Genomic DNA, 12,761 nt, shown 5'->3' on the forward strand with positions numbered 1-12,761 from the left:
CCTGCCCCAGAGGGGCCGGGGACGGGTGGGAGTGCCATCCAGGCCCGTGGCGATGTCAGTGTGCCAGGGCGGCAGCCTGAACCCATGCATCCCCCCCGTGTCGCCCCAGGGGAGCGCATCCTGGCCAGCGGCTCTGTCCAGCTGCCTCGCTTCACGCTCCTGGAGTCCGGCAGCCTGCTCGTCAGCCCCACGCACACCTCCGACGCCGGCACCTACACCTGTTTGGCCACCAACTCTCGGGGGATCGACGAAGCCTCGGCCGACCTGGTCGTGTGGGGTGAGTGTGCAGGGCAAGCGGGAGCTCTTTCCATGCCTGCGGGTGGGTTTGCGCTGAGCGCGCGCGAGCACCTGCAGCTCCACATCCGCATGTCTGTCCAGCCGGCGCGTCTTACGAGAAGGACCTGGATGGATCAGTGCAGAGGACAGGTCACAGGAAGACCGAGGTCCCGCGGGTGATGCCGTGTGAGCGAGGCTCTGGCCGTGCCTGGCCAAGCTGAGAGAAAAGAGAGCTGATGGGCATAGACTTCAGGGCCGAAATCAGCACACATTTTCTGTAAAGGGCCAGATAGTAAATATTTCAGGCTTTGTGGGCCAAACAGTCTCTGTCACAGCTCCATGAACTCTTCTGTTTCATCAAGAAAACAGCTGTAGACGATGGTGAATCCAGTGGGTGTGGCTGAGTGCCAGTACGGGGGAATTTACCCAGCCAGGCCCCCAGCTGGGCTTGACCCCAGGCTGTGGTTTGTGACCCCTGCTCTGGGGCAACTTCCCAAGCCCCTTCCTGCCCTCAGATTGTACCACTTGGGATCTGGTACCACACGTAGGTGTGGGCCGCCCTTCTAGGCTGAGCGCCAGGGGCCTGGTGGGTGATGTGATGCATTAGACCCGGAATCAGACGATCCTATTTTTACCCTGGCTGGACCACTGGTGTGCTGGGAACACAACCCTGATCTTTCTTCATCCCTTGTGTGGGTTTGTGGGAGCAAAATTAAAAGAGCCCCCACTGTGATCGTGGCTTCCAAGAATTCACGTACCGTGGAAGCACGTGGTTCTTAACGTTCTGGGACATTCACCACAGCAACCAGTCCACCCGTAGAATTCAGCCACTTGGGTGCCGTTCACCTGAAGGTCCCCCTCCCCTACACCTGCATCTCACCTGTCTCTCTGGGACCCACCTCTTTCCCTTCCCACCACGCCGTCTCCCTGCTCTCTTTCAGCCCGGACCCGCATCACCAAGCCCCCCCAGGACCAGAGCGTCATCAAGGGAACCCAGGCCTCCATGATGTGTGGAGTGACCCACGACCCCCGGGTGACTGTGAGGTACTCCTTCGGCTGTGGCCCCTTGGAGGCAAAAGGGGAGGGGCAGCTTTAGGGGGTAGCTGGCTGCTGGGCGAGTGTCCACACGGGTAAGTGTGGCCCGTGCAGAGCTAGTGCAGGGCTGGGACATGGGGGACACTAAGTAAATGCCTGGCGGACTGAGCCAGCCTGAGATGAATTGGGCAGGGGCAGGGGGGGAGGGGAAGGGGCTGGGGGGCGAAGAAGTGGAGGAAAGGGAGTGGAGGAGGGCGGAAGGGAGGGGATGAGAAAGAGGCATCTGTCTGGGGAGAGGTGGAGGCTGCGGGTTGCTCGGGACCCCCTGCTAGCACCACCCCCCAGGCCTTAGACCCTCCGCCCACTGCGTGGACAGCAGGGGGGTCTGGGTAAACAGGCGTGGGAGCAGTGACAGGGCTGGGAAGGGAAAGGGTCCTGAGGTGACCCTCAAAGGGACACATGTGAGGGACAGAGGCCCAGCCTGGGGCCACCCTCGCCATCCTCCTTGGGAGCCCAGACCTCGGCAAGCCACTTGGCCTGGAGGGAACCAGGTCCCGCTGTGGAAGGCCCTGGAGAGGCCAGGGAGCACAGAAGCAACCAAGAAAGGCACGAAAACTGGGAGCCCTCCCAGGCTGGGCACGAGGACACTTCCTGGACCAACCCTGGGAAAGGTTTCCAGAACTAAAACCAGGACAAAATGGTCCCTTCAGGCTCTCCCTTGAGCTCTGGGATGTTGAGTAAAAAACGTCACTGTTTCCTTAGAAATAAATACTCCCTCCGTGCTGCTTCTCTATTTTATGGGCAATGTCACTGCCGAAGCAACTGGCACGGAGCTGGAAGGGCCGGGCACTGATGCCACGTGGAGTAACGGCCCGCTCTGCTCAGGAGGCAGTTGTGTCCTGGGGCCCCACCTGGTGGCCACTGGGTATATGACAGTCTGTATGGCCGTGACAAATGGGACCCGGGAAGCCAAGGTTGGCGGCAAGGGTACTACAACTTTTCTTTTTTTTTTTTTTTTTTTGCTTTATTTCCCCTTTTTTATTTTATTTTTTATTGAAGTATAGTTGATTTACAATGTTGTGTTAATTACTACTGTACAGCAAAGTGATTCAGTTATACATACATATCTGTATATTCTTTTCCATTTTGGTTTATCATAGGATATTGAGCATAGTTCTCTGTGCTACACAGTAGGACCTGTTGTGTAAAGGCTGTGTATAAAAGCTCACATCTGTAACCCCAGCTTCCCAGTCCATCCCTTCCCCAGCCCCCTCCCCCTTGGCAACCACCAGTCTGTTCTCTATGACCTCGATTCTGTTTCTGTTTTGTAGATAAGTTCATTTGTGTCATATTTTAGATTCCACATGTAAGTGATAGCATATGGTATTTGTCTTTCTCTTTCTGACTTGCTTCACTTAGTATGATAATCTTTAGTTGCATCCACATTGCTGCAAATGGCATTATTTTGTTCTTTTTTATGGCTAATATTCCGTTGTGTGTATGTATGACGTCTTCTTTATCCATTCCTCTGTCGATGGACATCCGTGGTTGTTTCCAGGTCTTGGCTATTGTGAATAGTGCTGCTATGAACATAGGGGTGCATGTATCTTTTTGAATTATAGTTTTGTCTGGATATATGCCCAGGAGTGGGATTGCTGGATCATTTGGTAGTTCTATTTTTAGTTTTCTGAGGAACCTCCATACTGTTTTCCACAGTGGCTGTACCACCTTACATTCAAGGGTACTAGGCTTTTAGATCTACACCCATTCTCAGAGGATCTGTCTCAGGCCCCAGTTGGAGAAACACCTCATTAAACATTAAACATTGGCCCTTTAGGATAGTCATCATCAAATGCAAACATGAGCCTTGAAATCACATAGATGTAGTTAGAACATGGCCAACAGATAATCTAGAATATGCTTATCCCAGGGTTTATTAGATTTTTATTAAAAAAATTAATATACCAACTGTAAAAATGTCTTCCAGGAGAACCCACACGTTCTCCCCATAGAACACTGCTGTGGGTCTCAGACCCATACATAAATAGTCGCTATCATTTTAGCATCCATTAATTGAAAATTTTTATTGTAACGAAAAGCTATATTAAGTCAGTAAAACTTTAAAATAAATTGGTATTTTATTAAAATGTTATCTACTAATACTTGGGGAAAACTTGCACATTTTATTCATCCTCTGGACAATTCTTGTGAACAAAGAGATTTAGGGACCCTTTGCAATATATCTGCAGGCCCACGTTCCAGGACCGCCAGTGAACTACAGATGGGAAATCACTGTTCCAGTTTACTGGAGGGGTCCTCGCCTTAGAGTGGAATTACCCATCTAGGACAATCTTTTTTAGATGGGGGAGGGAACTGAATTGGTCCATCATCCCCCCAAACTGGCAAAATCTGTGGCCAAGGCCACCCCGACATCTCCCACCCTTGCCTGGCTTCCATCACGTTGGGGGAGGGGAGCTTCCCTGCAGCCCTCCACCTCCTTGAGGTGAGTCTTAGGGGTGGGGTGGGCCCCAGACTTAAGTATTTTTTAGAAGTCCCCGAGGTGATTCTGATGTGCAGCCAGAATTAAAATCCCTGTTCTGGCAGCAGGAAACATACTAGGCGTTCCCAGAGCAGACAGACTGGAAAGGATTTGAACAACCAAATCAGACTAAAGTGGTAGCCACTTAATCCTGGTTACACGTCCTCAGAATAAAGCTGGGCTCCAGGGGACGCAGGCTGGGCAGGTGTAGGTGGCAGCATAAAAAGCCTCCAAAATTGCTTCTGTTTGGTATCTGAACCCAGATCTAGACTGAATCCAAACAGTCCACTTTGTAAATATTAATCAATATTGTTACTGTTTTTTCTTATTATACAGCTAATAGGTATCCGTTTTAGGAGGAAAATATAGAAGATGCAGGTAAACCAAAGACCATGGGGAGGGATGGAGAGAGAGGAAGTAGAAAAGTAGATTAATCTGTGTTTCCTTTCACTAGAGATAGTAATATTTGGGTGTCATTTGAAAAAACTAGAAACAGTGTTTTAATCTGCTTTTTCCCTTACGAACCTATTGTGAATCTCTTCCTCTGTCAATTATATGACTGTTCAGTCCTCCACTGTGTGGGTGCCACATAATTTGTTACCAATTCCCTAATGCTGGGTATGTGAATTGTTTCTGAATTTTTGCTAATGTTAAGAAATATCATTCTGAATGTCCTTATAACTAAATATTTTTGCACATCTTTGATTTCCTGAGGACTATATAATATTATTTTAAGCTGAAAACCACTCATCAAAATTGTTTAATAGCCAGCTATATCATTACAGATTATTTGCGGAAATTTTACCCTAAGTTAAATGGATTGATGGGTTCTTTTTTTTTTTTTTTTTTTTTATTGATTGATTGATTGATTGCTATGTTGGGTCTTCATTTCTGTGCTAGGGCTTTCTCTAGTTGCGGCAAGCGGGGGCCACTCTTCATCGCGGTGCGTGGGCCTCTCACTATCGTGGCCTCTCTTGTTGCGGAGCACAGGCTCCAGACGCGCAAGCTCAGTAATTGTGGCTCTCGGGCCCAGTTGCTCCGCGGCATGTGGGATCTTCCCAGACCAGGGCTCGAACCCGTGTCCCCTGCATTAAAAGGCAGATTCTCAACCACTGCGCCACCAGGGAAGCCCTGATGGGTTTTTTTTTTAACATTCTATTATGGAAATTTTAAAACATACCCCAAAGAAAAGAATTGTACCCTCAACCCTCCTGTACCCACCTCTCAGCCTCAACAATTACCAGCATTTAACCCATCTTGTTTCATGTGTCTACCCCCATGCTTTTTTTTTTTTTTTTTTTTGTGCCGCACCTCGCAGCATGCGGGATCTTAGTTCCCCAACCAGGGATCAAATCTGTGCCCCCTGCAGTGGAAGCGCCGAGTCTTAACCACTGGACCGCCAGGGAAATCCATCCCCACATTTTTTTTTAACTGCAAATTTTTTTAAAAAGCAACTTTCAAACGTAATTTCACCATTAAATATGTCATTTCTTACTGAAAAGGACTTTTCTTTAAATATAACAGCCATGTCCCCTGTCACACCTAACACAATGAACACTTCCTTGCTTTCTTCTGATACCAGCTCATATTCCAGTCGCCATGATTGTCTCAAGGTGTCTTTTTACAGTGGGTTGGTTTAACTCAGGGTCCAAACAAGGTCCACACATTGTGTCTGATTGGTGTGTCTCTTTTATTCTACATGGTACCCTCTCCCCTTCTTTTTATTTTTGTCTTTATTTTTGTTTTCATTGTTGCCTTGTTTTCATGAACTTAATTAGTTGGAGAAACCACGTTCTGCAGGACGGAGGTCAGTGTGTGTGTGTGTGTATGTGTGTGTGTGTGTGTGTGTGTGTGTGTTCCGATAAAACTTTATTTACATAAGTAGGCAACAGGCCATAGTTTGCAGAATATCCCTGCTGTAGAATAGTCCACATCTGGGTTTGGCTAGCTGCTTTTTCATGGTGTGGTTCACTTCTTCTTCTATCCCTTGTGTTTCTAATTAGATTCACGTAACTGATCGTTAGATTCAAGTTCAGTAGTTTTGGAACAAACACTTTGCAGGTGGTGATAGATATTTCCTAAAGCACCACATCCTGGGACAAATTATGTCTGCTTGTTATAGGTTGTTTCTTAAGCAGGAATTACTCTCTGCAGCTACATTTGCTTTTAAGTAAAGTTCTATCCATCCCATCAGTGCTGGCGAGGATGATCCTTTTCTAGCTAAAGAGATGAATTCTCTGTGATTACTTTTGGCGATTTGCAAATATGTATAAAAAGCGTTAATATTTAACTTGTCAATTTACTGCTGAGAATTTATACTCGAGGGAATGATTTAGAATGTGGCAGATATTTTGCCACAAGGATGTTCATCACAGCATTAACTATCGTATCAGAAAACAAGGAGCTAAATTGGATGTCCAACATTACGGGATCAGTTACATTGAAGCACTATGCAGCCAGCGTGAACCACGGTGAGGAAATGTCACATTAAAAGGAATTTTTGATATTGTCTTGGGTGGAAAAAGCAGCTTTAAAATCAGGATGGATGGATAGATAGCTAGGTATTATTTATATTAAAAATATGCTGTATCAGTAGAACTATATAGTGATGGCTAACTTCTATCAATCACGTACCATGTTTCTGGCGCTACTCCAAGTATTTTATATTAACTCACACAGTCCTTATGGCAACTCTATGAGGTGGGTGGTATTACTTCCCTCATATGCCAGATGAGGAAACTGAGGCACAACCAGATTAAATAAATATACCCAGGACCACAACGCCGGTAAGTGACCAGGGCAACATTCGACCCAAGAATCTGACCCCAGAACATAGTAGCAATGTGGTAACTGCCCAGGAGAGAAAAGTCTGGAAGGTTTACCCTCAAATGTGAATCATGATTACCCCTTAGGGGAAAGCTTTTGAGTTTTTTTTTCCTTTTTTCCTTTACTCTTTTCTCATCTGTACTTGCTACTTTTCTGATTTTTTTAAACTTAGGTTAAAAATATTACAGGCTCATTCTCCCGAGCCATCTCACACTCCCTAAACCCAGAGAGTTCTAGGGCCGTGTGATTCAGTCCCATCACCCTGTCCCTTCATTGAGCGAGCGATGGGTTATTAGGAAAGCATCCCAGCCCGACCGCATTCCTGCCCTGGTCACCCTGGTCGACCTTCCCTGGGGGGTAGCAGCCCAGCATCCTCCCAGGAGCTGGCACCCTGTGTGTGTTGATGACAATTATTGTGTCTCCTCCAGAACAAATCCAGAGCAGATATTTCTCATTGTCAGGCACGGGCATGTGTGTAATTTCTCAAGTCCCCCTTTGTACTGACTGACCAAAGCTAAAGTGATTTTTCTGGACGCTGAAGTTAATTTGTCACAGTGATGCATTGATCTAATGATTCCCTTCATAAAACTAATCCCCAGATGTAGTCTACGTGGAGACGTTCATTCTTTTTCCAGCCCTAATCTTTTAACCTCTTCGGAAGAATACCTTTTTTCCACTCTGCACCGCTTGGTGATGGCTTCCGGCCAAAAGCAACCAGGCTGTGACCTGGACCTGAACTGAAGGTGTGAACGGTGGATAATGCTGTGGATAACGGTGGATAACGCTCCTGGACCGAGGGCCCCACCCGCAGGCGTGATGGGCTGCAGGTGCCCCCGCTGTGGCTGGGGGCTCGCCCCCTGCCCACCTTTGGAGCTCCCTGCTCCAGACCAGCCCTGGGCTGTGCCCACCCCCCAGCAGCCCCCCACCCTGCCTTCCCTGCCTCTCTTTACTTAGCGGTCCTTCTTACTCTCAGGTACGTCTGGGAGAAGGATGGGGCCACGCTGAGCATGGAGGGCAACCCCCGCATCCGTCTGGACAGAAACGGCTCCCTGCACATCTCGCAGACGTGGTCCGGGGACATCGGCACCTACACCTGCCGGGTGCTCTCAGCCGGAGGCAACGACTCTCGCAGTGCCCACCTGCGTGTGAGGTGAGGGCAGCCTGCCCAGGCTCCGGGGTAAAGAGGTGCAGGCAGCAAAGGGAAGGCTGCGTCTAGGCAGGCCACCAGGTCAGGTGTGACCTGAGCCCGCCCACCTCACCCCAGCATCCTCCAGGCCTTCGCTGGCTCAGTTCGACCCCTGTCAAGGGCGGGGAGTCTGGGTTATGGCTTTGGACAGGTGGGCCAAAGCCAGTGCGCAGAATCTCCAGCTAGATGGCCCCGAAGGCTGGGTTTCGGGGGCCGAGCACCAGATATCACGGGAGCTCAGACTGAGTCCTGGGTGTCACCTGATTCTAGACCTCACGGGGGTGCCCGCCACACCTGTCTCCTCCAGGCAGCTGCCTCATGCCCCTGAGCACCCAGTGGCGACTCTCAGCGCCGCGGAGAGACGGGCCATCAACCTGACGTGGGCCAAGCCCTTTGACGGCAACAGCCCGCTGATCCGCTACGTCCTGGAGATGTCGGAGAACAGTAAGGCTGCGCGCACCCCCTCCACCGACCGCAGCCAGGGCAACCCCACTTCTGTGCCTTTGAGCGAACGCTCTGGACGGCCCAGCTCCCTCATCTGTAAAATGAGCCGCGGCGTCCTCCAGTCGTGTGACAATTGAACGAGATAACGCACGGGCTGGACTTGGGACCTGCCACCCAGAAGCCCCAAGACACTGGCCATTCGTTTTTTGTTTGTTTTTGTTTTTGTTTTTGTTTTTAATTTATTTATTTATTTATATATATGTTTTTTGGCTGCGTTGGGTCTTTGTTGCTGCGCGCGGGCTTTCTCTAGTTGCAGCGAGCGGGGGCTACTCTTCGTTGCTGCATGCGGGCTTCTCATTGCGGTGGCTTCTCCTGTTGCAGAGCACAGGCTCTAGGCACGCGAGCTTCAGTAGTGGTGGCTCGCAGTCTCTAGAGCGCAGGCTCAGTAGTTGTGGCCACGGGCTTAGTTGCTCCACGGCGTGTGGGATCTTCCCGGACCAGGGATCGAACCCATGTCCCCTGCATTGGCAGGCGGATTCTTAACCACTGTGCCATCAGGGAAGTTCCTGGCCATTAGTTTGTTTTTTTTTTAATTTTTATCCTCCATCCCCAAGCCATCCCCACTCCAAAATTAGCAGGCATCCTTTGAGTGGTGTTTCAAATACAGTTTGCTAGAGGTCATCAATTTGAGAAAAAACAAAAAAGAAAAGACAAATGCCTCTCAGTTCCCATGAGCCCTTGCTCCCTCCCCAGGACCCCCCAACCCCCTGGGACATGTGGGCTAAGGGCACCCAGAAAAATGACGTGACCAGCCTCTACTGGACCAAGCTGGGGAGGTACTACCCTGCCAGCCCAAACAAGGCTGGACCCCTGCTGGGAATGGAGGGGGAAGAAGCATGTGCCCCCAAGATGCCCACCTCAGCCTCCACCCTCTGTCCCTGTAGATGCCCCCTGGACAGTGCTCCTGGCCAGTGTGGACCCCGAAGCCACCTCGGTGATGGTCAAGGGCTTGGTTCCCGCACGTTCCTACCAGTTCCGTCTTTGTGCCGTCAACGACGTGGGGAAAGGACAGTTCAGCAAGGACACAGAGAGGTGAGGGGAGCAGGGTGGGTGTCAGGGGCTCCAGCGGTGGGTGTCGGGCTCAACTTACTAACCCAGTTGAGTTGTCCCTCTCACTGTGGGCCATGCGAGTTCCAAGACTTAACCCCATTCTGCTCTACATCCCCGTGGGTTGCCATCATTGTTAAACGCACGTGAATTTCCAAAGACATCTAGGATCTACACGGATCTCTGTATGCAATGCCTTGCATGGTGCCAGACCCCATGAAGCCTCCAACAAAGCTTCTTTTAAAATGATGAAAGTTTAATAAAAACAGCAGTTCATGCATTTTAATACCCACTTGTGTAGGAGGCGCGTTCTAGCCACCTAGACCCCCATAGAACAAGCAGCCTCCTCTAGTGAGAAAGAAGACATCAGGTCAGAATGATAGTGACACCAATCCCATGCCCCAAAGCTGTGTGCTTTGCTCTTTATTTTTTTATGTGTATTTTTATTTTTTCCAGATTTATTGAGATACCGTTGACATGTAACATTATGTAAGTTTAAGGTGTACAATGCGTTGATTTGACACACTCCTATATGGCAAAATGATTACCCCCATGGTGTTAGCTGACACCTCCACCCTGTCACATCATTACCATTTCTTTTTGTGGTGAGAACATTTGAGATCTACTTTCTTAGTAACCTTCAAGTATATAATACAGTATTCTTAGCTATAATCACCATGCTGTATATTCCATCACCAGAACTTGTTATTCTTATAACTGGAAATTTATGACTTTTGACTAACATCTTCCCCAGCCCCCCACCTCCTCTGTTTCTCTGAGTTCAGCTCCTTTAGATTGCACATGTAAGTGAGATCTACAGTATCTGTCTTTCTCTGTCTGACTTATTTCACTTAGCATAATACCCTGCTGGTCTATCCATGTTTTTGCAAATGGCAGAATTTCTTCCTTTCTCATGGCTGGAAAATATTTCATTGTATAGCTGTGTTACATCTTCTTTATCCATTTATTTGTTGATGGACACTTAGGGTGTTTCCATATCTTGGCTATTGTGAATAATGCTGCCGTGAACATGAGGGTGCAGATATGTCTTCGAGATCCTGTTTTCATTTCTTTGGGGTGGATATATACCCAGAAGTGGGGTAGCTGGATCACATGGTAGTTCTATTTCCAATTTGGGGGGAGAACCTCCATACTGTTTCCCATAGTCCCTATACCAATTTTTACTCACACCAACAGTGCATGAGGGGTCCCTTTTATCCACATCATCACCAACGCTTGTTATTTGTTGTCTTTTTGATAATAGTCATTCTGATGGGTGTAAGGTAATATCTCACTGTGGTTTTGATTTGCATTTCCCTGATGATTAGTGACGTTGAGCACCTTTTCATTGACCTGTTGGCCATTTTTATGTCTTCTTTGGAAAAATGTCTATGCAGCTCATTTGCCCATTTTTTGATCAGATTATTTAGTTTTTTGTTGTTGCGTTGTATGAGTTCTTTATATATTTTGGATATTAACCCCTTATCAGATATATGGTTTGCAGATATTTTCTCCCATTCCATATGTTGCCTTTTCATTTTGGTTTTTTTTTTTCTGTGCAGAAGCTTTTTAGTTTGATATAGTCCTGCTTTTATTTATTTTTGCTTTTGTCGCTTGTCCTTTTGGTGTCATATCCAGGAAATTACTGCCAAGACCAGCATCAAGGAGCTTTTCCCCTATGTTTTATTCTAGGAGTTTTATAGTTTCAGGTCTTAAGTTTGTCTTTAATCCATTTCGAGTTCATTTTTGGGAGTGGTGTAAAATAGAGGTCCAATTACCTTCTTCTGCATATGGTTATCCAGTTTTCCCAACATCATTTATTGAAGAGACTATCCTTTTCCCATTGAGAAGAGTTAATATTGTTAAAATGTCCGTATCGCCCAAAGCCATCCATTGATTCGATGCAATCCCTATCACAATTCCAATGGCATTTTTCACAGAAATAGTAAAAAAGCAATTCTAAAATTTGTATAGAGCCACAAAAGACCCCAAATAGCCAAAGCAATCCTGAGAACAAAGAACAAAGCGAGAGGCACCACACTTCCTGATTCCCAACTATACTACAAAGTTATAGTAACCAAAACAGTATGCTACTCATAAAAATAGACACATAGGGAATTCCCTGGCAGTCCAGTGGTTAGGACTCAGCACTTTCATTGCTGTGGCCCGGGTTCAATCCCTGGTTGGTGAACTGAGATCCTGCAAGCTGCGTGGTGCAGCCAAAAAAAAAAAAAAGACACATAGACCAATGGGACAGAATTGAGAGCCCAGAAATAAACCATCATAGTGTTTGCTAAGGGAGGCAAGAATGCACTTTGCTCTTTAAAAGATGCTCTTTGGTGTGTACACAGACCCCCCACTGGGTTAAATCGATCATTGTGGTTTCCCCACAGTTCCAATAAGCTTGAATCCCTTTGGCTTTTACTAGGGGGATGCCACAGGGGCTGTGACACTCTAACAGGAGGAAAAAGTGACAGCTAACAGCCTGGCATGGAGAGCGGTTATAGGAGAATTTATTCATTCACTGTTTACTGAGCACCTACTATGTGCCAGGCCATGTTTGGACCACGAGAGGTGGTGCAGGGGGAAAAAATGGACATAGCCCCAATCCTTCAGAGCTACGAAATCCCAATAACAAGAGGCCTCAAAGTGTAGGGAAAACATCCTATAACTTCTCCAGTCCTTTGGGCTTCCCTCTGTAATGCTGATTGATCTTCCTAATGAATCGTCCTGAGTCAGCAAGAAAAAGGTTAAATTACCCTCACTTTAGGCTTTACAAAGCCATGGGAGGGTGCAGGATGTTTTGGAAAAGCTATCCATCAGGAAACAAAAACGTAAACAAAACGGGAAAGACATCCATCAAAAATAATCAACTTTTGTTGTTAATGGATGCATGTCATTTATGTGAAAAATACAGAGGTGGAATGCTGTGTCCCCTGGCCATGCCAGAGAAAGAAATGCAGTAGCACCAGGCTTCGGGGGGGGGTGGGGGGATGCTCAAACTCTCACCCACACACCACGCCACCCCTACCCGGCCTGCCCCACCCCTGCCTGGGCTCAGCTGGTTCGTAAAGGAAGCCTGGTTCAAGTTCACCACCAGCTGGTAACTGGGAGGTGAGTATTTAACACTCCTGCTTCTAAAATACTTGAACACTCATGACGTCATCAACCCCGACAGCAGCTTCTTTGACAAATGGGAAACCAAGGCCTGTGTCCCTCAACCACACAGAAAATACACATATCTGGTGCTTTACAGTGTTTTAAAAAGACTTCCATATACATTGTGTCATTCGAGCTTCAACCACTCATAAAGCAGGCAAGTGGACTTTATGATACTGCCTTTACAGG

General features: G+C 47.6%; 1 protein-coding gene across 3 annotated transcripts in view; it reads left to right on the top strand.

Moving 5' to 3' along the window:
* SDK2 (sidekick cell adhesion molecule 2) overlaps nucleotides 1–12,761 on the top strand; it is a 260,397-nt gene that overhangs the window by 183,583 nt on the left and 64,053 nt on the right. For all 3 annotated transcript variants that reach the window (XM_061176964.1, XM_061176966.1, XM_061176965.1), the window contains exons 11-15: nucleotides 110–277; nucleotides 1,218–1,320; nucleotides 7,650–7,826; nucleotides 8,170–8,306; nucleotides 9,251–9,398. In XM_061176964.1, the coding sequence (XP_061032947.1) occupies nucleotides 110–277; nucleotides 1,218–1,320; nucleotides 7,650–7,826; nucleotides 8,170–8,306; nucleotides 9,251–9,398 (733 nt within the window). The remainder of the gene's footprint in view (nucleotides 1–109; nucleotides 278–1,217; nucleotides 1,321–7,649; nucleotides 7,827–8,169; nucleotides 8,307–9,250; nucleotides 9,399–12,761) is intronic.

This window comes from Eubalaena glacialis, chromosome 19 (assembly GCF_028564815.1).
Source record: "Eubalaena glacialis isolate mEubGla1 chromosome 19, mEubGla1.1.hap2.+ XY, whole genome shotgun sequence".
Lineage (NCBI taxonomy): Eukaryota > Metazoa > Chordata > Mammalia > Artiodactyla > Balaenidae > Eubalaena > Eubalaena glacialis.